Genomic DNA, 26,207 nt, shown 5'->3' with positions numbered 1-26,207 from the left:
CTTGTATTATTCCTCCTTTCTTTGCTGGTTGCAAGGTCTCTGATGTAGAAATCTGGGGGTCATGCATGTTACTTGACCATCAGAAGGCAACTGGCTCCTCTGTGTAAGGCATGGCTATTTTGAATGGATGTGACCTATTTTTTCCTTTGTGACAGGGTGAAACAGGCATCCTAGGTCCACCCGGGTTAGCTGGCCCTGAGGGAGAGAAGGTACTGAGAAGAAGCAATAAAGTCTGACATAGTCTTACCCACCTCCACCCCATTGTGATAATGAGCTTTACGAGGTGGGAGAGGTGGCATTTCCGAAAGGCATTGGAGAGCTGTGTGTGGTTTGGTGACCAGCAGATCTGCTTTCCTGGGATCTGAGAGGGCTTAGACAACCATAAAGAGGGCTCCTCTTGTGACATAGAGAAGCCAGTGAAATTTAAGAACGGAAAGCTCCCCTTCCTCTGTTTACTCATTTCGCGAGCCCTGATTTCTAGCCCTGGGATACCAGGAAAAGCTACCAGTGAGTTGAAGTATGAAGGGAGGGTCCCCTCCTCCAATGCAGTCTGCTGCAAGAAAGAGGCAGTTACCAGCTCAGCATACCCCCTGGAGAGAGATTTTCAATGGCAGGCTTGTAACGCAGGCTGCCTGTGCCAGGGATCAATCCGCGTCCCTTTGGGTTTGGTGATCGAAGGGGAGAGGGCCGGGGCAGCCCCACAAAGGTCTTAGTGGCCTAGGTTCCAGAGGGCAGGATAAGAACTATTCCATTATTTTTCCCCAGGGGGATCCAGGACCAAGTGGACTGATTGGCCCAGCTGGTGTGGCTGGATTGGAGGTAATTGTCACTGGCGTCCTGCAGAACCCCAGTGTGCAGTCTAAGGCACACCTCACAGTCGCCCTCTGAAATGAAAACTAGAAGAGTTCCCCCTGCCCAGACCAGGCCAGGACTTTCAGAAGTGACTAGTGATTTTTGGATGCTTCAGTTCTTGGGTGGCCAACTTGGGCACTGGACTCTGAAAACCAGGCCCCTTTCCTTTACGGTGTCTCAAGTCGGGCAACACAAAGCAGTAGGCCCTTCTGAAACTCTGTTCCCCATACTTCAGTCATGTTCGTTTCCCCAGTCGTCGTCTTACAGACACTAGCGCTGGGACACTGTATTTTACAAGAGCCCTGTAACAGGCTGGCCTGACATCCCGGGAGACAGATATCCTCTCTTTATTCATAGAATCATAGACTATCAGGGTTGGTAGGGACCTCAGGAGGTATCTAGTCCAACCCCCTGCTCAAAGCAGGACCAACACCAACTAAATCATCCCATATTTATTCCCATATTTGTCCATGAGACTGATACAATAAATGGATAGCAGCCGTGCAAGCCCTCCATCAATGTGCTTCTCTCAGGGAGCATCTGTGAGAGAAACAGGGCAATTTTTTCCCATGGGCTATGCAGTGCTTGACCTGCAGTGAAGGTGTAGTGGCATGGACCCCAGTGGAAGCCAACAACCTGAGTACATACCCATAGTCCCTAGTGTGCTTGTACTGGGTCACCTAGCCGGCACTGCCATATCCCCACTAACGCTAGCTTAAAGCTAATTTGGGTGTGCCCACCCCCACTGCAATCATACCTTCATTTGGGGTGTAGACCTTGAGACTACCAGCCAAGGTACCAGTCTCCATGGCGCTATGCTTGGTAGTATCCTAATAAGAGATACCAATGAATGCATCAAACTGGTGAGAGTCAGATTCATGTTAATAATAATATAACATATGGAGATATACCTATCTCAGAGAACTGGAAGGAACCCTGAAAGGACATCAAGTCCAGCCCCCTGCCTTCACTAGCAGGACCAAGTACTGACTTTGCCCCAGATGGCCCCCTCAAGGATTGAGCCAATGCTCAAACCACTGAGCTCTCTCTCCCCCCATTTAACATTTAATTCTTAAATGTTACTGCAGGGAGTCCCTGGGGAAGATGGAAGAAAAGGAGAGCGAGGCAAGCCAGGGCCTGCCGTAAGTACTAAATCCTGCTCCAGAGCAGAGATTGGGGAGTGTTCAGAGATCAGCTCTGGTATCATTCAAAGAAGCTCCTGGCAGTTTTTAAGGCGACTCTTTTAACCTGGCTCTTTAATACTTTATTCTCGTCCTGATTTCTTTTCTTACGTTGTAGTTTAATGGTTTGTTCGGTAGGGAAGAAGGTGCTGCTGTATGGAACCAGCTCTTATCAGGCCTGTCCCAGCTCTTGAGTGCAACAAACCCGGCTGGACTCTCATGGCAGCAGGCTTCGTTGCCTCTTTATTTCCACCTAGGCTGTAAACAGCCTTTCCACAAGCTACTTGGGGATTTTTCTTCTAGTCCTGGGTGAAATCGGAGCACCTCTGAAACCGGGGCAAGATGGAAACTAACTTTTTCAAACCTCAGGGGTGCTTCCAGGTTTGGGTTAGGGTTCAGGTCAGTTCTGAAGCATCCCCATGTCCCAGCCTAGGAGGCTTAGGGCTGAGGTGTATAGAAGTTGTCTAGTCTCCAATGCAAAATGAAAAGCCATTGCAAAGTTCTGCTTGCTCTAACTGAAATAATCTGCTCCCGCCGATGCTAACTGTATTACTTGACCAGAGAAATTGGCCCAGCCTAGCATCCCTGACTTTTTGGTGCTTCAGAATCTAGATCCAAACAGGACATTAATGTCCCAGGTCGAGACTAAACGGTTGTGTTTATGGTAATGCCACTATGCAATTGCTCTGCGAAGGGGCAGTGTGAAAATGTGAAAGGATGGCCAGGAAGGGATCCCTTCAGGTAAATACTTTCCAATCAAGTCCTTATTTCCTTGATTTCTGCAGAACTATAATCAGCTAAAAGCATTTTAAATATGGTTGCCAATCAGACACGTGCCAAAGTGCTGCTGTAATGGTGCAATTAGTTACCAGTGTCTGTTGTCGAACACACACAATACATTTTGTTTCATTTTTGCTGTCATAGAACAAGGAGGCTTGAATTGTTGGGATCTGAAAGGTCACCAGAAATGCACATTGCAGATAGCCCAGTGCCCTGACAGCAGTGCCGTATTCTTAAAAGCGCTCACTGTCCTCTTCAGTTCAAATGAAAAAGGGCAGATAACCACCCCGCTTCCTTTCATGCACTGTCTGATAAAGGCTGCACCCGATGACATTTAATGATTGCAAAGGTGACATTTACAAAGCACTGCAGATGTACCAATGATGCTGTGCAGTTTAATTGAAGAAATCAATCTCGGTCCGGATTCTGGGTTTCCCATTGTCTAGGATGGCAGCTCATCTCTCCATGACGACGAATGGTTTTTTTAGTTCAATAAATTCCATTTGCAAAGAGAAGAGAGGAAGTGAAATAAACCGTATCAAATACAAGAAAGCTTAAAAGATTTCTGAGAAATGCTGCTTAGACCTTTACAACAACAAAAACCCCAGCTAGGCTAGAGTTGGACATCCGTGAGCAACAAGGCGAATTTGTGGTTTCCAGAATATGTCCAGTTCACAGAGAGACCTGGCTCTGAGATGTGAAGCTCCAATCCTGACTGAGATCCACTGCTGACCACCCTCGTAGTTGAGTGAAGTGTGGATCGTGGTCCAGTTAGGTGAATCCCGATGGGCCCTCAATTATCTGCTGCTGTTTTGCAAGCCGTTTGTGGGTTTTATCAAATCGTTCTCCAGGAGCTCTCGCTTTTGACACTTCCACAACCACGCTGTGAAGGACGAGACGGTGGAGACCAGTGGTGTCTCCTCTCCGCTCTCTCATGTGGTGTCACCGGGTTGGGTCAGGTTGGTGAGGCTATGAATTAAGTCCATAAGGCGGCTGCATCTCTCTTTTCTATGCACTCTAGGGTGCAGCAGGCTCCAGGGGTGAAAGTGGGAGCCAAGGACTCAAGGGCTTTGGCGGGCCTGACGGACCCAAAGGAGATGCAGGGGGAAAAGGAGAGACTGGCCATCAGGTAACCTTATCCACCCCCCCACCACCACCTTTGCGAGATGATTCCCCTCACTGCACCCTCTCTCAGTGCTTGAGCTCCTAAAGATCCACACATTTTGCTTAGCTCCCTTCGCCCCAACCCCAGAAGGAAGATGCATGTAACAGGCACACACCCTGGGTTGCTTTAGTGCAGGATGGATTTGATCTCTGAGTCCTATCCTGGGCTGTATGGGCAAAGTGTCCTCATCTCTTGCCTCGGCTTTGAGCTATGATGCGAGTTGGTTGCTCACAGCCCTCCCATGTGCATCTTTGGAGGTGACGTGTGCAAACCCTATTATTTGTGGACGTCACTAGCAGTCAGGATAACGATCTGCCATGGTAGCTATCAAGACAGAAGTCCAAGCATCAGACAAATACATTAATAACCTTGTGCTGCTCTGTGACTTTCCGTTCCAGAGCACAAAATGATTGATATGGATGAATTAAGCCTTAGAACTCCCCTTTGAGGTGAGAGGTATTATCCCCATTTTACAGATGGGTAAACTGAGGCACAGAGCGCCTGCATGAGTTGCCCAAGGTCACTCAGTAACCGGTCAGTGGCAGAACTGGGAAGAGAGCCCAGAGCTCCTGACTCCCAAGTATTTTTGATCACTAGACTGCCTTTCCTCTGATTCACCTGAAGCTAATGTCAGTTGTGTTTCCCCCCCCCCCCCCCAATGAATTCAGGGTTCCTGTGGGCCGCCTGGAGAAGTGGGAGCAGCAGGGCTAACTGGCGTTGAAGTGAGTGGGCCTCTTTGCTGCTTTTTCAGCAAATACGGAGCTTGTGGTTTGTGGCTGCCCTCATGGCGAGCCTGTGATCAGGAGTATGAACAGGGTTTGGGCGTGGTGAGGGAAGACGGCTGGGACTGCACCCAGTGTTTCAGAATAGTTAGGTGAATGGCCGAGTATGAACAACATTAAAGATCTGGATGATGGGATGGATTGCACCCTCAGCAAGTTCGCGGATGACACTAAGCTGGGGGGAAAGGTAGATATGCTGGAGGATAGGGATAGGCGTCCAGCGTGACCTAGATAAATTGGACGATTGGGCCAAAAGAAATCTGATGAGGTTCAACAAGGACAAGTGCAGAGTCCTGCACTTAGGAAGGAAGAATCCCATGCACTGCTACAGGCTGGGGACTGACTGGCTAAGCGGCAGTTCTGCAGAAAAGGACCTGGGGATTACAGTGGACGAGAAGCTGGATTTGAGTCAGCAGTGTGCCCTTGTTGCCGAGACGGTTAACGGCAAATTGGGCTGCATTAGTAGGAGCATTGCCAGCAGATCAAGGGATGTGATCATTCCCCTCTATTCGGCACTGGTGAGGCCACATCTGGAGTATTGCGTCCAGTTTTGGGCCTCCCACTACAGAAAGGATGTGGACAAATCAGAGAGAGTCCAGCGGAGGGCAACAAAAATGATCGGGGGCTGGGGCACATGACTTACAAGGAGCAGCTGAGGGAACTGGGCTTATTTAGTCTACAGAAGAGAAGAGTGAGGGGGGAATTTGCTAGCAGCCTTCAACTACCTGAAGGTGGGTTCCAAAGAGGATGGAGCTCCGCTGTTCTCAGTGGTGGCAGATGACAGAACAAGGATCAATGGTCTCAAGTTGCAGTGGGGGAGGTCTAGGTTGGATATTAGGAAACACTATTTCATTAGGAGGGTGGTGAAGCACTGGAATGGGTTACCTAGGGAGGTGGTGGAATCTCCTTCCTAAGAGGTTTTAAAGGTCAGGCTTGACAAAGCCCTGGCTGGGATGATTTAGTTGGTGTTGGTCCTGCTTTGAGCAGGGGGTTGGACTAGATGACCTCCTGAGGTCTCTTCCAACTCTAATCTTCTATGATTCTATGATACAAGCAGATTGCATTTGATAATGTGGAATTCTGTTGTACAGCAGTGTGTCCACCACACTCGTAAATGTTGGGCATAAACACACGCACGCACACACCCCCATCCAGATTGCAAAGCCAAGCACTCAAAAGCTAGGAAATATCAGAATTCTGGTTGCCCGCGCAAGCTTAATTTTGCCCCCCCCCCCCCCCCCCCCCCCCCCCCCCCCCCGCATATGCATTGTGATGTGTCTTTAACTGCGTGATGACAGGCTTAGTTTTTCCACAGGACTCCGGCCTCATTCAGTGCACAGGCTGGACCTGCTTGGGGATGAGTCAAGGCTGTGCAGTGAAAGAGACTGTCCCCTCCCCGCCAAGGCTTCTTGTCCCAGTCTCTTTGCCCAGCCAGTCCCAGTTCTCCCTCCACACCCTGTCTGCTCATCGGATCTGTCTCCCCCGTTCCCTCTTCTCCTTCCTTCCTCCCGCCCCTTTTGGTTCTCAGTCTGTCTCCTTGCCACCCATTCTGTCTCTTCTTGTCTCCTCGGCCAGTGTCAGTCTACCCCACACCAACTAGCTCCTAGACCCTGTCCCCCTCCCAACCCCTTGTTTCCCGTCAGGATCCCAGTGGTAGTTGCCCCTTTCTGTACTTATTTACCTGCCTGTCAGGGGTGTTGTGAGGACAAAATCCATTCCTGACTGTGATGTGTTTGGATAGGAGTGTGGTGAGGGCCATGGAGGGGTCTAGAAGGACGGGTCACCTGGATATGCTCTTTAGGGAGATGTGAATGTAATGGATTGTTCATCTGTTTGTTCCATTAGGGCCCTCCAGGTGAGAGGGGGAAGCTGGGGGAGCCAGGAGAACCAGGACGAACGGTGAGGGCAGAGAGCGGCAGGTGTGCCATGTGCCGGCCAGGGCTGCCCAGGGTGGGGGGGGGCAAGTGGGGCAATTTGCCCCGGGGCCCCCGCAAGAATATAGTATTCTATAGTATTGCAACTTTTTTTTATGGAAGGGGCCCCCGAAATTGCTTTGCCCCAGGCCCCCTGAATTCTCCAGGCTGCCCTGGTGCCGGCTTGACCCCTCTCCCTGCAAGCATACATTTCACGCCTCCTTTTCTTCCCTGAAAGCATGACCCCAGCGCCTCTTCGGGAGTGGGGCTTGAAGACTTACCTGGCCCCTATCAGGCTGGGTAAAAATCCCTGCGCTGTCTCATGCCCCTGCTCCCCGCCATCCACTGGGCTTTTACAAGCCCTGCTAAGAAATGGGGAGAAAGAACCAGGTGTGCGTGGGCAGGGGTGGGGACAGGCCTCAAGGAGGGAAGGGCATTGGTCTGCTTTGTGAGGGTACTGCGTTAGGGAGCATCGCTGAAGAGACGCCCCCTTCCTTGGGGAGTTAGTGGTGTTCCCGGAGAGACGTTTCTTTCTCCCTTTTGACTTCAGGGGCCTCGAGGACAGCTGGGTCCGGAGGGACAGAGGGGTCGTAAAGGAGAAAAGGTATCTTCAGAAGTCGTTGTCTGCTCTTCAGATGGGGAATGACCCTTCCTCCCAATGGAGAGCTGCTGTTGTAGAATACCAAGGCCTGGGCCCTACTGATGGTGTGCTCTGTGTCTCTAGAGCACTAACCTTTGGGGGTTCGGTGCCAGGGACTCTTCCGTCGGAGTAACAGGTGCCATTGACACGTGGCTTCCTGCTGGCAACTCTTTCGTTTATATAGCTCCTTTCGCCCCAAAAGATCTTGTAGCACCCACTACTGAAATGCAGCCACCTCTGGGGCACGCGGCAACGCTGCGCAATAACCTAGGATGAGTGCAGTTGGCCCTGCAAGGGGAGAGCAGGTGAGCAGCCGAGTGCTATGCAGGCTTTCGGGCCTGTTTTACTCCCGCCAGAAAAGTAATGATTACAAATAGTCTCTCCCCCCGCTCCCAGGGACAGCGACTCTTTCCTGATGGGAGAGCGTGTACAGTGAAAGAGGGGTGATTGCACCCGTGTCCTGATGCTCTCAGCGAGAGAGGGTTATGGGCCAGATTATGAGCCCTGCTATCTCAGGGATGCTGTAGCAGCGAACGAGCGCCCTTAGGTCGGTAGGGAGGAGCCTTTGCCCCCTTTCTGGCGGTTCATCGGAGCTGCTGGTGACTGGCCGTGTGTGTGTTTCTGTTTCCTTAGGGGAACAGCGGGCGCGAAGGAGATCAGGGCCTCCCTGGCAATCCGGGCAGACGGGTAAGGTGGCATTATCTTCCCTGCCGCGTGCTCTGCGTCCTCTGCTCCGTGCTGGTGGTGAACACTAACCCCAGTGTGAACGGTCGGCGTTAATTCCTCTCGCTCCTGCGTGAGCACCACGGAATGAGGGCAGTTTGCAAAGGGGCATGTTTGAGGCTGAAGGGGGGACGGGATACTGTAGTGATGGGGAGAGGATACCGTTGCTGGGGGTGATGCTGGGGTACTTTAGCAGTGAGGAGCTTTAGGGGCGACCCCCGGGCAGCTGTGGTAGCGGAGCTGAGCAGAAGCCAGCGTTGATTTTCACATGCCTTTGTTCACAAACTCCAGTTCTCTATCGTTGCGCAGGGCAAGCGAGGCAAAGCCGGGCGCAAGCTCCCAAGAGGCCCCAAGGGGCCCAAGGTAGGAAACCCAGCTGTTTATCTTGTCCTTTCCCAGCTGTGCCAGGCGACAGTCCCGGTCTCCCGTCGCCTTGACATGTCTAGCCTTGCCCGGGCTGTACTAGCCACTTACAGTGCTGAGCTAGCCCGGCCCTTAGGCTGGGTGAGTGCTCCACACAGCTACTGTGCTAGGCATGGTTGTGTAGCTATCACCAGTTGGATGTGCCCAGACTCCGCTGGGCAGACAGATCCATGTCACCTACTTCTCCTTGGCCTGTCATGCCAGGGCTAAGTCTGGGTCCATTATAGGTTTCATTGACACTCACCTTGGACAGCCATGGGGCAAACTGGACTGGATTTTCCTGTCGTCCTGGCCAGGATTCCAGGCACCAGAGGTCTCTGAATGGATTGGATTTGCAAGTCCTGATCTGATAGCCCCTTATGGTACCAAGCCTGTTAGATGCTCTTGCCTAGGCCTGTCCCAGCTGTGCCACTGCTGGTACGGTGTCTCTGAATTCTCTTTCTCTTTCCCCTATGCTGAGGGTTTTCACAGCAATGAAATGGTAAGAGGCTGATTAGCATCACTGGAGATCCTGCTGAGAGCTGATCTGTCCATGTGGCAAGGAGGGGAGGAGCCAGTAGAGAAACTGGAGGAGAAGCACCTTACCTGCCTTAGGCTGCTCATGGAGCAGTGATGTATGTGGGAGCAGTATGTCCTGTTCCTCACAAACTGTCCCCACATCTCGCATATGGCCGTTTGTCCCCACTCTTACTCTGTGAGGAATCATCTGGGGCAAATCCTTTCTCCTCCTCTTACCTAAAGCGTGGATCCCAGGACCTGTTCCCATCTTTCTGGCACTTGCATCATCTCCGCAAGACTCCGCTTTCTTTCTGCACAAGAAACACCCATGGAATTGTTCCTACCTTGCTGTTCTATTGTGACACTGAGATGGGTCTCTTCTCCTTCTGCCTTCCAGGGCCATCCAGGTGAACCAGGGTCAGAGGGACCACGTGGCCCACAAGGACCTTATGTGAGTACTGGCCACAGAGATGGGATAGGTGTCTCTTCTGAGCCTGCTCTTTCACCGACAAGTTTTAAATTAAGATTGGGTTTGGCTTTTTTCTGAAAGATCTGCTCTAGGAATTATTTTGAAGAAGTTCTCTGGCCTGTGGTACGCATGATCTGGCCTGCGGTAGTTGATCAAAATGCTCCCTTCTGGCCTTGGAATCTATGACTCTTTCTAGGCCTAGAGCACATGGTGCTGAAGAGCTTTCTAAGGGAGAGGAAGGGCAGTCTTGTGGGTAAGGCACTCAGGAGAGCAAAGTTCAAATCCTGGCTCTGCTACAAGGCTCTGAGTGGACCGGGATCCTATTGTGCTAGGTGCTGTACAAAGGTGGAGAGTCCAGGACTGCTTGGAACCTTGTCTCAGGGAGCGTTCTCTGCTCTCCCAGCACCATGGGGCTGATTCTTCTCTCGTTGGTTTGACACCCTTGTAAGGCCACTGTCTTCAGCGGAGTTACTCCTGATTCCTGCTGGCTTGAGAGCACCACAATGGGGCTCCATATAGTCAGTGCATGCCCTTGGATGGTGCAGGATCATGTCTTTAGGCTGGAGCAGGGCAGCCTTCACTTTGCGTGAGCGTCTGCTTCCCAGTTGGGAAGGCAAAAGCTGCCTTTTTGCTATCCAGCGGTTGCTATGGCAATCCCTGTGCGCTTCATGTTTTGTTCATCTACAAATGACCAGACATAGGACTGACAAGGACTGCCTGGGTCAAGTCAAGTCCTCTGCTGATGCAAGCACACTATCATATAATTCTATTAATAAATGGATCACGCCCTATCTTAATATTAGTTAGATTGTTTGCCCCCTGGACAGGTTCATCCTATAGGGAAAAAAATTCCAAAATCAGTTAAGCATAAAGGTCTAAACTTTGTAGGTATTTTGCCTATTCAATCTTCCCTGCCCTTCCAGAAACTAACATTCCTACAATAGAGCATGCCATATAGCTGGTTAGATAATTTGAATGAAAATAAAATCATGATGGAAAAACAACATTTTGGTATAATCTGTGCATCTCCCATCCCTGAATTTTCTGACCAACCATGATGTGTGAGAAGAACATCTCAGCCTTGGGATGGATCTGTCAGGCAGGTGATGTAACCACATTCCCAGAAGAAGTGCCCTCCGTGAGCACAGCACTTCCAGGTCGGGGATCAAGATGTGGCGGCTAGAGTTGGTCAAAAAAACAATATTTTTTGTTTAGATGGTGTGTGAATTTGAATTACCTTTTTTTACAAGTTTTTCCAAATGTTGAAAAACTTTTAAACGTTTTGTTGAAATTTCAATCATTTAAAAAAAAAAAAAAGGTCCAGTTGAAGAACTTGAAAAGTTTTGATGAGAACTGTTGGAAAAATGTATTTTCCCTGTTGAAAGTCTTTGTTCATCCAAAAAAAAAATTTTTGAAAATGCAAAATTCATAAAATTTCAAGAAGCTTTAATGGCAGCCAGCACTAGTTGTTACTGGCAAGGTTGGTCTTTGTTGGGGGAAGAGATACTCATGGACATGAGGCATTCAGCCCATCTAGAAGTGTTATTGCCTAGCAGAGTTCTCAGCAGCAAGTAACTAACTCAACAGTAGTCAGAGTGTCCTAATTGATGGAGATACATGGATGCTACATTTTTCCCTCAACAGGGAATTCCTGGACTGAAAGGGGTGAAGGGAGATCAGGGACCAAAAGGACAGAAGGTATGTAGTGTTCTGTTCTACTGATCACTTGAGCACTGTGTTTTAGTGTGGGCTTTGCATGGGTGGAGTATGACTTTAGTTCGTGGTAGCATAGTCAGGAGAGTCACTTATTCAAAATCTTTCCAGCTTAGCCATCCTGCTTCTTCGCACGCAGGGCCGGTCCTATTGGGATCCAGGAAGTGGGCAGGCGAAGCCCAGCCCCCCAGCCTAAGGGATCTTGCGCCCCCCCCCCCCCCCCCCCCGCGGCAGCTCCCCACCCCCAGGGAGCTGTGCGGCAGCTTCCCACCCCAGCTCACCTCTGCTCCACCTCCTCCCCGAGCATGCCGCCCCTGCTCTAATTCTCCTCCCCTCCCAGGCTTGCGGCGCCAAACAGTTGATTGGCGCTGCAAGCCTGGGAGGTGGGAGAAGTGGAGCGGTGACCGTGCACTTGGGGAGGGGGCATAGGAACACTATAAAAAAAAATTGGGGGCACTGCTTTTTGGCGCCCCCAAATCTTGGCACCCTAGGCAACCGCCTAGTTTGCCTAAATGGTAGCACTGGCCCTGTTCGCACGTTGGTCTAACTCTTTCCACGAGCCTGTAGAAATGCACATGTTAGGCTCCTCCCTTTCTCCCTTGCCTGTTACCAGTCTTACCCTACCCATCCTAGTCCTAGGAGTATACGATCCCCACATCACCTGTTCCTAATACTTCTAATGACTTTCACATGTGGGTAGATAGTCTCTTTGTGAACTGATTAGGTGCGTGATTTGACCACAGCGCAAGAAGCCCGTGCATATCTTGATGGCCCTATCTGCCAGCTGGGATACAGTACATAAGGGTGACCAGTGTTCCCCAGTGCCAGTCAGTTGCTCATGACCTTCAGAACTCACTGTAATAAATAAAACTTTTAAATGTAACGGAACCTAAAGCATTGTCAGTAGGGCTGGTTGGGCAACTGGTTTGGTTTTGGTTTTCACCATGAAAAATTACGGTAAACAATATATATTTTTTAATTTTCATCCAAAATTTTCTTAGAAAACTCCTTGGGTTTTCATAAAAAAAATGGAAAAAAATGGTTTAAAACCAAAAATGTTTGGATTTTTGGTTGCCAAAAATTTTTGACAAGATATTTTTATCACAAGATATAATGCCATTCCACGCCCATAAAAAACCCAAACAAACAAACAAACCCAGAAATCCCCTGAAAAACAAAAGCACTTCTCCAGAAAGTTTTCAGCCAGTTGCCCTTGTCAGCATCACAACACTGGTTCACCATGCTTGGAACTGTCTGGCCCTGCTTGGCTGATTTGTGTTGGATGCGCTGCTGTTAGCGCACCTCTGCTCTCAATGGGATGAGTTCGAGGTTCTTGGTCAGACTATTTGCCACTGGCCTATCAACATAAGAGAAAACCCCATGTAATCAGGAAAGTGGAACCAGTCTAGGCCTCCTGCTAATTTCTGCAGTTTCCCTCCTCTCGGCGTTTGAGTTTGAAGGAAGAACATTTATCTTGTTTGCATTTGTGTGGATTACTCATCTAGGGAGGATTTTGAATCTCTTTAGGGTGCTCACCGATCTGATGATAACAGCTGTATAGGGAACATGATCAATATCTATCAATACTTTGTACTTAAAACATACAGCAAAACCTGCACCGATGATCATCTGCATTAACTCCTTTGGTCCCAGAATCCCCTGTCCTACAGCCAACAAAACCTCAGTCCTTGGCTGCCATAATGAGATGTAATAACTGACATTAGTATGGTTCCCTGTATCTAACCTCCACGCCAGCTCGCCCTCCATCTCCCAGAAACTGATTATTAAAGGGCTACTAGAATCTGGCCTTCCCACGTCTCAGCTGTAGGGCTGTTGAGATTTGTCGTCTGTGCTGTTACCAATTCCTGCCCATGATTGGCTCTTCTAGGGTGAGAAAGGCAGCAAGGGATATCGTGGCCCGCAAGGAGATGATGGCTTCAAGGTATGTATAGTGATTTCTTTCTTTTCTTTCCTTTCCCTGTCCTGCCTCTTTCAACTACTGTGGTGCTCACTCAGTACCTGTCGCATCTCTTAGGGCAAGCAAGGACCCATAGGTGCACCTGGAAGGCCTGGATCAAAGGGAGAGCAGGTAAAGGACTTCAACTTGTCCTCCCCTTCTTGTGTAGATTGTTCTGCAGTCATGTGCAGCCCTGCCCCCTGCTGGCTTGCACGGCTGCTTTCAGGCACTAGCGGGGAGCCCCAGTCATAGACTTTAAGGTCAGAAGGGACCATTATGATCATCTAGTCTGACCTCCTGCACAACGCAGGCCGCAGAAGCACTCCTATATCAACCCCCTAACCTAAGCCATTGAAGTCCTCAAATCATGGTTTAAAGACTTCAAGGTGCAGAGAATCTTCCAGCAAGTGACCCATGCCCCACGCTATAGAGGAAGGCGAAAACCCCCCAGGGCTTCTGCCAATCTGCCCTGGAGGAAAATTCCTTCCCGACCCCAAATATGGCGATCAGCTAAACCCTGAGCATGTGGGCAAGACTCACCAGCCAGACATGTTGGGGAGAAAAGGGAGGCGCATGGGGGAAGCGATGAATTCATCCAAAGGTAAGTTCCCAGCCTGGGGTTGGACTGTGGGAAGAGGAATGCAGTGCACGCGCCTTGGGGTAGGGACAAAGGAATGCAGGCAGAAGCGACGTTATTGGAGGGAGGGAATTGGAATTTGTCTTGGGTGGATTTGGGGCACTTTTTTGTTGCTGTTGCAACATACAGTGGCAGATAGAAAAATGAGAAATGGCTTTGAATGTGTATCCCAGCATGCGGCTCCCGGCGCTGCAAAAGGATGGAGAGTCGCCAACAGACAGTGGGGTCTAGTGGTTAGAACAGGGGACTGGGAGTCGGTGCTCGGGTCCATTCCTGACTCTGACACTGCCTTTCTATTGACTTCGGGCAAGTCTTCTAATCTCATTGGACTCCATTTCCTTTTTATACTCCAAATAGGGTTGGGATCAACCTCATGGATGTAGTGAGGTTTAATTGTTGAAGGTACAGTGTGAATGTCAGCTGACTATGTGCGAAGTATTCTTGTTAGTGATGTTCCTTTCTTGCCCTGAGGGCTGGAGAATCTCTCTGCAGCTTGGAGGTTCAGTGCATGCTCTAAACTCCAAGGCCCTGAATGGGGCAACCCAGGTCCAGGGGCACCCATGAGTTTTTCCCACATTTTCCTGCAGTATGTTGTCAACTGAGCTTGTGCCATTTTTGCAGGGTAATATCGGCCCACCTGGTCCACGGGGATCCTCCGGCTTCCCTGGAATGCCAGTAAGTCCTTCGCTGTCCCAGAGGGGGTGCATATGACGGTACCATGTGAGAGATGGGCAGCCAGCTGCTTCGTGCCCTTGGATAGATGCTCTGGTTTACAGTGGTCCACCGAAGCCAGTTGGAGAGTAGCATGACTAGTTCCATCATCATAATTATTGGGACATTTCAGAACGATTCGGGGAGCCCTCCCCCACAGCACTCCTCTCCGGCAGAGACTTTCCATTCCTTTCCGTGGTTTCTTTTGAAACTACTTTGCTCCCTCTTCCAAACTGGCCTTCTCCCCCATCTTCCTGTAGTATGGCAGGCTTGGTGGGGCTGTTCACACTCTCCCTCTAGACTGTGGGGGTGGATGGGGCGAGTCACATTCTGCCAGGTGAGATAGATTATGTATATTGGGTTTTAACCTCACAAGTCGTCAGAAGCCTGGGATTCCCTGGCCTCATTGTGCTTTGCTGGTAACAAGCGATGCAGTGACTGACACTTAATGGGTAGCTCGGGATTGGGCACCATACAGATGTCAAAGGGGTGGCAGTAGGGCCTACTGGACAGAGCACTGGCCTAGGATTCAGGAGACCTGGGTTCTATTCCCGGCCCTGCCCCTAGCCTGCTGGGTGACCATGGCCGAGTCACAGCCTTGCCCTATGCCTCCGTTTCCCCATCTGTAAAATGGGGCTAATGATACCTCCTTTGCATATTGCTTTGAGAGCTGCTGAGGAAAAGTGTTTTATTCATATTATTCTATGTATTTATTTATTGCTGCAGGTGTTGTATGTCTTCCCAAATCAGTTTATATCTTCCAACTCAGAGAATGTTGTTTTTTTTTCTGTCTTTTCCCTTCCAGGGCTTATTTGGACAAAAAGTAAGTAGGACGTGGTGTTCTCTTTTGTAACCTGACGGCATCCTAGCTCTCTCCTCTGAACATATCCCACCTGGCGTGGCTATAGCCACATGTCCTGTGCTCTAAGTGCATCTCCCTCCACCTAGCTCAGAAAGGATGTGGACAAATTGGAGAGAGTCCAGCGAAGGGCAACCAAAAAGATTAGGGGTCTGGAGCACATGACTTATGAGGAGAGGCTGAGGGAACTGGGCTTGTTTAGTCTCCAGAAGAGAAGAATGAGGGAGGATTTGATAGCAGCTTTCAACTACCTGAAGGGGGGTTCCAAAGAGGATGGAGCTCAGCTGTTCTCAGTGGTGGCAGATGACAGAACAAGGAGCAATGGTCTCAAGTTGCAGTGGGGGAGGTCTAGGTTGGATATTAGGAAACACTATTTCACTAGGAGGGTGGTGAAGCACTGGAATGGGTTACCTAGGGAGGTGGTGGAATCTCCATCCATAGAGGTTTTTAAGGCCCATCTTGACAAAGCCCTGGCTGGGATGATTTAGTTGGGGTTGGTCCTGCTTTGAGCAGGAGATTGGACTAGATCATGGCTTCTCAGACTTTTGTACTGGTGACCCATTTCACACAGCAAGCCTCTGAGTGCAACCCGCCTCCCCCTTATACATTAAAAACTGGAGGCAAAGCGGGGCTTGGAGTTGAGGCTGACAGCTCGTGACACCCCCCCCCCCCCCGTAATAACCTTGTGACCCCTTGAGAGTCCCAACCCCCAGTTTGAGAACCCCTGGACTAGATGACCTCCTGAGGTCTCTTCCAACCCTAATCTTCTATAATTATAAGGAAGCAACCAGCCCTCCTCTTCCTCCCCTGCATTTTGGAGGTTGGCTCTCATGCTGTGGGTGGCCCCACTTTCTATGGCCCTGTGCTTTTGCGCTCTCCAGGCATGCGAAGGGGGCAAACGAAACCGCATCTGATGAGCACAACATTATGAGCCATTCCCAGCTCTGGTGGGAAGCTGTGGCAGAGCCTGTCTCTAGCCTTCAATGTGCATCATGCAGGGATGGATGGGGTCTGCACTGCGCTAGTCTTCGGCGGTGTCGTCCCGTCTGTTCTGGTGATGCTGCTCTAAGAAACAGCACATCCCTAAAAGCCCCCCGTGTCTCCTTCAATCCCTGCAGCTCGTCCCACACACCTTCACCCCGGAGAGTGTCTTGGGAGACATTTGATCCTAGATGGACTGATCCACTAGGGGTGCGGGCCCTGACAGAGGGAAGAGCAGGGATTCCTAGTGCTTTCTCTGGGACAGTCTCCAGCTGCAGCCTCCTGCTGACTGTTTATTGTTTTCCCCTCTCTCTCTCTCATGTTAGGGACTTAAAGGTTTCCAAGGCCTGCCAGGACCCAAAGGCGAGCCAGGCCTGCCTGTAAGTTAAGCCGATATTTACATATCCCCCGTCCTTTCCTTCTCAAACAAGAGAGAACTTGCCCTGTGCGGCTGACAACAGATGGAGGCGGGGGAGTCAAAAGGCCTTGGCAGCCGCCTGCCGTGTACCTGGGGAGCACTGAATGGCAGTAGGACTGGAAGGGACCTCCTGGGTCCTCGCATCCAGTCCACTGCTGGCTCAGTCCACCGCTGGCTCAGTCCACCCTGTTGATGCTCTGTGCAGAATGCCGAGAGGGGGCCCAATGATTCTGGGAGGTATTAACAGGTGTGTTGTGAGCAAGACACGAGAAGTCATTCTTCCGCTCTACTCTGCGCTGGTTAGGCCTCAGCTGGAGTATTGTGTCCAGTTCTGGGCACCGCATTTCAAGAAAGATGTGGAGAAATTGGAAAGGGTCCAGAGAAGAGCAACAAGAATGATTAAAGGTCTTGAGAACATGACCTATGAAGGAAGGTTGAAAGAACTGGATTTGTTTAGTTTGGAAAAGATAAGACTGAGAGGGGACATGATAGCAGTTTTCAGGTATCTAAAAGGATGTCATAAGGAGGAGGGAGAAAACTTGTTCACCTTAGCCTCTAAGGATAGAACAAGAAGCAATGGGCTTAAACTGCAGCATGGGAGGTTTAGGTTGGACATTAGGAAAAAGTTCTTAACTGTCAGGGTGGTTAAACACTGGAATAAATTGCCTAGGGAGGTTGTGGAATCTCCATCTCTGGAGATATTTAAGAGTAGGTTAGATAAATGTCTATATGGGATGGTCTAGACAGTATTTGGTCCTGCCATGCGGGCAGGGGACTGGACTCGATGACCTCTCGAGGTCCCTTCCAGTCCTAGAATCTATGAATCTATGTTGTCGTTGTCGTCTAGGGTGCGCCCGGCCTTGCCGGTCCCAGGGGACCCTCGTTAAACGTCTCCATGGAGGAACTGAAGGTGAGTGTTGGCGGTGGGGGGCGGAACACAGCCATCGAGTCACACAGAGCATGTGATGGGGGCTGCTGCTTTGGTGGGGGGAATGTTTCCTTTCCCAAAGCTCTGGTTAGTCTTGGCCTGGTGGGAGCTGTGTATTGGCTCCCTGGGCTTGGGGGTGGGGAAGGGGGGGTGTTCACCTGCACAGGCTTGCTTGAATATAAAATATATGGCGGTTTAATCAGCGCTAAGCTAGAAGCAGGAGAATTGAGGGCACCGAACAACCAGTGGCCTCCATCTCCCCGCGTTTGCATTGCAAGTCTCAAATCACGTTCCCCCTCTTTACACTGCTTTCCAATTTCCAGCCACAACAGAAGAGCTTGTAACTTCGCTCTTCTTTGGGCAGGAGAAGACTTCCTCCAGAAAAACCAGCTAAGCCTGTTGGCCACTCCCCAGAAAGCGTCACCAGTCAGTGCTGCAGTGTTAGATCACAAAGCCCAGTGAATGTACTTCTGACTTAGTAAGGAGGCATCTACTTAAGCATACCAACTTCCTCCCCTACCTGCCCCCCTTATTATTCGTATTCCAGTAGTACCTAGAGGCCCCAGCTGAGATCAGGGCCCTATTGCGCAAGGTGCTGTACATTGTGAGAGAGAGTCCCTGCTCTCAACAGCCACAGTGTAACTGGACAAGGCAGACATTGGGTGCACTTGGGCTGTTCCTGGCTGCCTGGGGAAAGGTGAGGGAGATTCGAGTTACTTTCTGTATTTCTTCCACCCCTTTTAGCATCTGATTTATTCAACCAACAAACTGAACTACGCCAGGGTGTGGGCTCTTCTGGACAACTTGGGCCATGAGCTGAAGCTCCTGGTAGAGCCCCCAAATGGCACTCAAGACAACCCGGCTGCCAACTGCAAGGAGCTCCTCCTGGCTCAGCCTGACCTGCTTGACGGTACCGAACAAACAGCACCGTGCCCTTGGGGGAGCGGGATCCCAGTCCGGATGTCACGGGTGGACTGGGGTCCTTCCAGTCCTCTCTGAACTCGGCTTGGTAGCTCCATTAAGGAAAGCTCACCACTGGCGTGTAGCAGCTGGGGGGCTGACTGAGCCAGTGCACTCAGGGCATCGGTGTCCAGCAGAAAAGAAGGGTTCCTCTGTGGGTGGTCTACAGATGTCCAGATAACCTCCTCTCTCTCATTCTGGATTGCGCGCACACAGCCCCCGGCCCCTCGGACCTGCACTCTCTCTAGAGCCCATTAATTGACAGCTCCTACAGCCAGAGCCTGGTCGTATCTTCTCAGGAGGAGAAAAGATGAGCTGGGGATATCGCCTGTTACTCTTTACTGGTCACATCAATTGTGCTCGGTCGGGTTGATGTTTTCCTGGCACCGCGCTCAGGGTGGGGCGGTGTGTTGACTTCTGCCATCTTGGCTGAGCCAGAGGGAACTCAGCTGGGGCCCCTCACAGCTAAAAGTCTGAGCTGCTAAAGGTCACGGGCTGGGGCTGTAACACACTCAGATCCTGTTTGGATCAGGCACCGAGGGGGACGTGTAACGCCCACCAACGGCTGACGTGATTCCTTCGGACTTAGGAAGCCCATGAGGAGGGGCCGAGGCCCACAGCAGTGCAAAGCCTGGATGAGTTCCTGCTTGTCCTCTGGGCTCACTCACTGGGGATTGAGCTAAAAAAAAAAAGCAGAACTCGAAGCTGGAGCTGCTACAGCTTGAGCTTAAACAAAGAAGTGGGTTACAATGTGAGCGTTCTGGCAGCCTGGAACGGATTTCTGGCTGCGGAGTGAGTGCCCACCTACCCTGCCAGCAGGCTGGCTGGTGTTTTAGTCCACTGTTGGGAACGGCGTGTGACAGGTTGGCTGGGGTGGGGAGTCAGGCCGCGTGACATGACTGGGAATTCAGCATGATTTATAGCAAAGTGAGACCGACGTGGTTAAGGGGCTGGTGTGGGGAATGCAGCAGAGCACATCACAGGACTCTTGCTCTAGCGTGGACGCTCTAGGAACAGGCACTACCCTTTAGAAAAGGCGTGTGCTTGGACATGAAAGCTAAAGCAGTCTCCTCTCTTCCCAACCACGAGCGGCTCTGGGTGACCTGCTCCTTGCTCTTCCCCCGTCCAGGTTATTATTACATAGACCCCAATCAAGGCAGTCCGCAGGACTCTCTGCTGGCCTTCTGCAACTTCACGGCAGGGGGAGAGACCTGTATCGCTCCAGTACGCAATCAGGTAGGGCAGGGGGGCTGCAGCATTGGAGGGGAGGAGGGGGGAGTCTGGCTGCTTTTCTCAGGCCGCAGGACTTGCACAAAATCTGCTTCTCTGCAATGCCTCTGATGGTGGCTAGGGTTACCATACGTCCGGATTTTCCCGGACATGTCCGGCTTTTGGGGGCTCAAATCCCCGTCCGGGGGGAAATCCCCAAAAGCCGGGCATGTCCGGGAAAATCGGGAGGCTCGGCCGGGGCCTCTTTGTGCGGGGCCGGGGGCATGGTGCCGGGCCGGGCCCGCGGGGCCGGGAGCCGGCCCGTGGGGCTGGGAGCTGGGAGCCAGCCCGCGGGGCTGGGAGCCGGGCCGGGGTCGGGGAGCCGGGCCCGCGGGGCTGGGAGCCGGGAGCCGCCGGCCCGCGGGGCGGGGAGCCGGACCGGGGTCGGGGAGCCGGGAGCCGGCCCACGGCGCTGGAAGCCGGGAGCCGGCCCGCGGTCGGGGAGCCGGCCCGCAGGGCTGGGAGCCGGGCCGGGGAGCTGGGAGCCGGGCTGGGGTCGGGGAGCCGGGAGCCGGGCCGGGGTCGGGGAGCCGAGAGCCGGGAGCCGGCCCGCGGGGCTGGGAGCCGGGCCGGGGTCGGGGAGCTGGGAGCCGGCCCGCGGCGCTGGGAGCCGGGGGTGGTCGGCCAGGGCCCGAGCCGACCCAGGCTGGAGCCGCCGGGGGCCAGCCTGGGCCGCGCCTCCTCCCCCCCACACTCCCCCTTACCTGCTTCAGGCTTCAAGCAGGGGAGGGGGCGGAGACTTTGGGAGGGGGCGGAGTTGGGGCGTGGGCGTGGGCGGGGTTGGGGGCGGGGCCGGGGCCCCCGGGAGTGTCCTCCATTAGGAGGCACAAAATATGGTAACCCTAATGGTGGCAGAGCCAGGCCTGTGCGGATAAGGACCTGGGACATGATATGGAAGCCAGGGTAGAGGTCCAGGAATTGGGGAGGGAGTGACTGACAGCATAGCGGGGGCGGGACATGAGGGGGAATTAGAGAGGAAGTAAAGAGGGCCGTAGCCCCGAGCCTTAGCACCAACGATCAGCCACATGTAACTTGCTGTGTGTCTGGTTTGTGCTGACAAAGCCACAAACAGTGCCGGGGCCAAGGCAGACAGCAGTCTTGTTCCGTAGCCCCTCGGGGGGGTGCTTAGGGGCATACTGCTGCCTGGGGGGGGGCGGATGGGGAGATTGCTCTCTGTGTAAACCCAAAGTGAGCCGCTTTACTACACACATGCAGGCCCAGGGCACGGCTCTGCTGAGCTGCCTCGGCTGGAGACGAAGCCAGGCTGCAGTTCCTGGTCAGAGTTATTTGCTGCCAGGCCGTCCAGCTGTTTAACCTCAGACACGGAGGTGAAAGTCATGACAGGCTGTCGTCTCGTCAGCTGCAGCCGGGGCGTCTAACTGTGGCAACGTTTCCCCCCACCAGGTGCCTATCAAAGCCTGGCTGAGAGCTTACACCTCCAAGGACACCTTTGAGTGGTTCAGCGCCCTGCCTGGGGGCTTCCTGGTCAGTTCTGGTGTCAGGGACGGGGCCCTCCTCTTCGTTCATTGACAGGGCTCAATACCAGGCGCAATCCGAGCGCTGCACGCAGGGCTGATTTAATAGCGGACGCAGAACCTGCCGTTCTCATGCGTGGCACGTTCCGTAGGAGCGGGTGGGTGGTGCTAAGGGTAACGCTTGAATCAAGCTCTGCTTGAAACAGGAGTTAATTCAGGGACGTCATAGGGCCTGTGTTGTATGTACCATCGGACTGGGTGAGCACACGGGTCCCTTCTGGCCTTACAGCCTCTGAAAGCTGCTCTCAGGTTCGCCGACCACCACCACCACCTGTGCCTGTAACCAGGAAGGGGAGTGGGCATCCAGCCTGAATACACACTTGTAACACCTCTGGGGGGTGAAAGCCAGGCAGTCCTATAGCCACGGTGTATCCCTCCCTCCTGTTCCACTGGGACTCTGGCAATGGGGTTAAAACATCGTGTGTGTCCCGTCCCCCCCCTCCCCCCCAGCTGATAATCTTAGGGTTGCCAACTTTCTAATTGCTCTGCTCCGGGCTCACTCCATCCCCCCTCGTTGCTCGCTCTCTCCCCCACACTTTCACCAGGCTGGGGCAGGGGTTGGGGTATGGGAGGGATGAAGGCTTTGGGGTGCAGGAGGGGGTAAGGGCTCCGAGATGGGTCGGGGGTGAAGTGTTTAGGGAGCAGGAGGGGGCTCAGGGAAGGGGGTGAGGGTTCCGTGGATGACTGTTTGGGGTGCAGGAGGGGGCTCTAGGCTGGGGCAGGCGGTTAGGGTGTGAGGGCTCTGGGGATGAAGGATTTGGGGTGCAGGAGAGGGCTCAGGGCAGGGGGTTGGGGTGTGGAAGGGTGTGAGGGCTCCAGGAATGAAGGGTTTGGGGTGCAGGGGGGGTCAGGGCTGGGACTGAGGGGTTTGGAGTGCAGGAGGCAGCTCAGGGCTGGAGCAGGGGGTTGGGGTGTGGAAGGGTGTGAGGGCTCCAGGGATGAAGGGTTTGAGGTGCGGGGGGGGTCAGGGCTGGGACTGAGGGGTTCGGAGTACAGGAGGCAGCTCAGGGCTGGAGCAGGGGGTTGAGGTGTGGGCTCAGGGTTGGGGCCGGGGATGAGGGGTTTGGGGTGCAACAGGGGTCTCAGGGCTGGGGTAGCTGTAGGAGGGAGTTGGAGGGGGTTCCGAGCTGGGGCAGAGGGTTTGGGCTCTGGCCGGGAGGCACAGTGGGGTTAAGGCAGGCTCCCTACCTGCCCTGAGTCTGCACGGCTCCTGGAATCGGGCAGCATGTGCATCCCCTAAGCGCAGGGGACAGGGGCCTTCGCACTCTGCCTCCACCCCAAGCACCGGCTCCGCAGCTCCCATTGGCCAGGAACTGTGGCTGTGGGGGTGGTGCCCTACAGAGCCAGGGAGCTTGCTTTCACCCTGCTGTGCCGCCAACCTGACTTTTAACAGCCTGGTCGGCGGTGCTGACTGGCGCCACCAGGGTCCCTTTTCGACCGGGCGTTCCAGTGAAAAACTGGGCACCCCTCGATAATCTCAGGGTGGGTTAAATGTGGGCGTTGGAAGAGCCTCCTGACACACATGGTGCCATCCTCTCCGTCAGGCTAGACTCGGGGGCTTTGCTGTGGGTTAAGCAGCTGCAGTAGGTCTGCTCCCCCCTGCCCCCCAGCTGAACCCCGTTAACCCTCTTGTCGCTGCAGCTGGAATACCAGGGCGCCAGCACCGTCCAGCTCCGCTTCCTGAAGCTGCACAGCAGCCTCGCCACCCAGAAGGTGTCGTACTCCTGCAGGCCTGATGCCAACGGAGAGCCGCAGCTGGAGAAAGATGTCAAATTCCTAGCGGACTCCAGGGAGCAGAGCTACCTGACCACGCTGCCAGGCTGCATGGTACGTGGAGGGGGGTGGTGGGAAGCTGTGCCGGTGGTGGGGGGTGTTCTTAGTAGAAGCAATTAGGTTGAGAGAAGTGGAGCTTCCCGAAGGGCCAAGGTCTTTCCGGTGGAACCCCTTGTAGGTCACACCCAGCAACCGTTGACAGACCTTCCTGCAAGAGTAAATCCGGTCTTCCCAGCTGCAGGGAGAGGGGCTTAGTGCTAGTCTCAAAGGTAGCCTTGGGAAGAGGTGATGGGGGCCACATCAACCTTTGCCATGATGAGACCTGGCCAAAGCAGTCACCCATAGCTATGTGGAGCCCATGTAGTATGGATGTTTGCCCCCTAGCCCCCGCCCCCCCAGCAAGCAATTCCAGTTCAGGACACGCATGCTAATGTGTCGAGCAAATTAGGTGCCAGCTTCTCTTTCAGGGTGTCTTTTTGTATGGGCACGATACTGTTCTCAATAGACTCTGATGGAGATGTTTAACCTGGGGGAGATGGTTTGAGCATTGGCCTGCTAAACCCAGGGTTATGAGTTCAATCCTTGAGGGGGCCAGTTAGGGATCTGAGGCAAAAATCTGTCTGAGGATTGGGCCTGCTTTGAGCAGGGGGCTGGACTAGGTGACGGCCTAAGGTCTTGTTGAACATTAATCTTCTGATTCTCTGAGTGGGGAGAAGGCCTATGACCTCTTACACTGTCACCACTGACCCATGCTCATAGTGCAGCTCCATTGTGTGTTACAGCTGGACAACGAGTCTTCGATCGCAGACACCATCTTCCAGTTTTCCACCGAGGAGCTGGCGCTCTTGCCCCTGCGAGACCTGGCTGTGTTTCACAATGGAGACGTCTCACACCAGTTTGGATTCACGGTTGGGCCAGTTTGCTTCAGCTGAACCCAGAAACAAAAATCCACTTTCCTTTTGGGGAATATATGACTGCAAAGGAGAAAGGAACTAAAAAAAACCCTTCCCATTGCTGCACTTCTGGCTGGCTTTTGAAAGCTACCCTTCCTATTTATAAGGTAATGTTCATAGCTGCATTATGCCATGGACTACATGGCCTTCTGAAGGAGGAGACTATTGTTTACAAAAGTAATTTCTCTATAAATATATATATAAAAGGTGCTAATTTAATAATTGATGGGAAAATTGTCATTTAACTCCATCCGTTAGGGGCTGCTTAAAAGGAGATCCAAGCCTTCAGCTGGGACCAAGTTTTCTTCCCCTTGTTCAATTGCACAAGTCTCTGGGTCCCTTTCTTTGCTGCAGCACCAATGGATTAGCACAGGCAACTAGCCAGGCCATTGGTGCCCATGGAGATCAGGCCAATCACACAACAGCTGGAGCTGGCTGGGAATTTTTCCACAAGTGTGTTTTCATCGAAAAATGACCATTTCTCAAAACCGGAACTTTTTGTAGGAAAGGGTCAGTTGAGATGAGATTTGACTCAAAAATGTCCCTGGAAAAATTCTGGGTTTTTGGTTTAAAACTATGTTGCGTTTCTAAATTGAAGCTGTGTAACAATGGTTGAAATCAAAACATTTCAACGGTAGTACAATGAAACGTTGCTGGGTGACCGAAGCTGAATATTTGTTCTTTTTGGATTTTCAGGGTGTGAAAATTGTCACGATTTTCACTTTTTCCCAATTCAGGGTAGGGAGGAATATATTGACATAGGGTGACCAGCCAGCAAGTGTGAAAAATCGGGACAGGGGTAATAGGAGCCTATATAAGAAAAAGACCCAAAAAGCGGGACATCTGGTCACCCTATATTGACAGCTCAAAAATGTCTGCAGAATGGGAGAAGGGCTTCCTGCCCAGCTCTAACTGCAAACTATCTCCAGGAGGTTCTACATACTACCACCCTGCTGGCCTTACGGGACGAGTAGCACCTTGCCTTTCAGTTCTTAAAGAAAATACACGAGATTATTCATGCAAACTCTTCACTTGTCAGCCAGCAACGTGTTTATTAGCACTGCTGCCCCAGGTGTGATTGTGAAAGATGGCGTGAGAAATACTGCCATCAACTCCTGAACTTTATCAAGCTCGGTAGAAGGGAGTATCATATTTAATGGCAGTTAAATTAAGATGCCCTCCTTAAATCCTTACAATAAGCACCAAATGCTGCCAATTTTTCAGGGGTAGTTAGGGGAGAAAATTCACTATGTAGAGAAAAGGGATAAAATTTGTAGCAGGAGGCTCCTATCCGTGTGATGAAGGTTTATTTAAGGCCTCGTTTCACTAAGGGAGACATACTGAAGTGTCTAGAATCTGCGGCACAATGAACTGGTACATCAGGAGTTGCTGCTGAGAATCAGCCTATTTAAAACAGTTCTGTTGTACATGGGCATGTTTTCCAGCAGGTGCTGCCAACCTTGAGGCAGAGCCCTATTTCTATTAGCTGGCTTGGGACAGGGTCGGGGTCCTAGAGGATCAGCAGCAGTTTTACAATTCAGCCCCATTCCTGGAGTCCAAGTCCACCCCCCATGCAGGAGGCACCTATTGTTTGGGTTTATAGGAAGAGCTACAAAGGGAATCAAATCTCTTCCAAACACCTGCCGTGCTTACAGATGGGCTTGTTTTGCTCTTAAAAAGCCCAGTGCATGAAATCTCACATTTAAAAACAATGCTGTGGGTATGGGCAAGCTAACAGGCATGCGTCATCCCAATGTGTGTTTGTGGACTGATGAGTGGGGGAGCGAGGGCAGCTGCATGCACTGCTTAGCTGCAGGCCACTAGTGTTTTGCAACCTATTTGTAAGTGCAGCTTCCCCCAATACGGATTGCTGTTCAGAGCCCTCGCCCTCATTGTCCAGGGGGAGGTACAAGGGGAAGCCGAAACTGTTCCCAGCAGTGTGATAAAGCCCTGTACTCAGTTAAATTCTGCTTCAACGTCCTTCGGCTGAGGTCTTTTACTGTTTAAATGTGATGACATCCATTGCTGGCAGTGGATGTACCAAACTCACCATTGAGCAGGGGCTCTGGCCGCAGGGTTCACTGCTC

General features: G+C 52.1%; 1 protein-coding gene across 1 annotated transcript in view; it reads left to right on the top strand.

The window, feature by feature from the left end:
- Nucleotides 1-25,709, top strand: part of LOC128825394 (collagen alpha-1(I) chain-like) — a 244,043-nt gene extending 218,334 nt beyond the window's left edge. Inside the window, exons 47-68 of the mRNA XM_054007881.1 lie at nt 156-209; nt 766-819; nt 1,941-1,994; nt 3,835-3,942; nt 4,647-4,700; nt 6,606-6,659; nt 7,224-7,277; nt 7,947-8,000; nt 8,346-8,399; nt 9,355-9,408; nt 11,071-11,124; nt 13,028-13,081; nt 13,175-13,228; nt 14,355-14,408; nt 15,250-15,267; nt 16,611-16,664; nt 17,550-17,612; nt 18,375-18,540; nt 19,720-19,826; nt 21,264-21,344; nt 23,036-23,221; nt 23,950-25,709. Of these exons, the coding sequence (XP_053863856.1) occupies nt 156-209; nt 766-819; nt 1,941-1,994; nt 3,835-3,942; nt 4,647-4,700; nt 6,606-6,659; nt 7,224-7,277; nt 7,947-8,000; nt 8,346-8,399; nt 9,355-9,408; nt 11,071-11,124; nt 13,028-13,081; nt 13,175-13,228; nt 14,355-14,408; nt 15,250-15,267; nt 16,611-16,664; nt 17,550-17,612; nt 18,375-18,540; nt 19,720-19,826; nt 21,264-21,344; nt 23,036-23,221; nt 23,950-24,099 (1,635 nt within the window). The 3' untranslated portion in view covers nt 24,100-25,709. The remainder of the gene's footprint in view (nt 1-155; nt 210-765; nt 820-1,940; nt 1,995-3,834; nt 3,943-4,646; nt 4,701-6,605; nt 6,660-7,223; nt 7,278-7,946; nt 8,001-8,345; nt 8,400-9,354; nt 9,409-11,070; nt 11,125-13,027; nt 13,082-13,174; nt 13,229-14,354; nt 14,409-15,249; nt 15,268-16,610; nt 16,665-17,549; nt 17,613-18,374; nt 18,541-19,719; nt 19,827-21,263; nt 21,345-23,035; nt 23,222-23,949) is intronic.
- Nucleotides 25,710-26,207: the final 498 nt, after the last annotated feature.

The sequence above is a fragment of the Malaclemys terrapin genome, chromosome 17 (genome assembly GCF_027887155.1).
Source record: "Malaclemys terrapin pileata isolate rMalTer1 chromosome 17, rMalTer1.hap1, whole genome shotgun sequence".
In the NCBI taxonomy this organism is placed as follows: domain Eukaryota; kingdom Metazoa; phylum Chordata; order Testudines; family Emydidae; genus Malaclemys; species Malaclemys terrapin.
The sequence above is the reverse complement of the archived record's forward strand: the minus strand, read 5'-3'. Positions and strand labels throughout refer to the sequence as shown.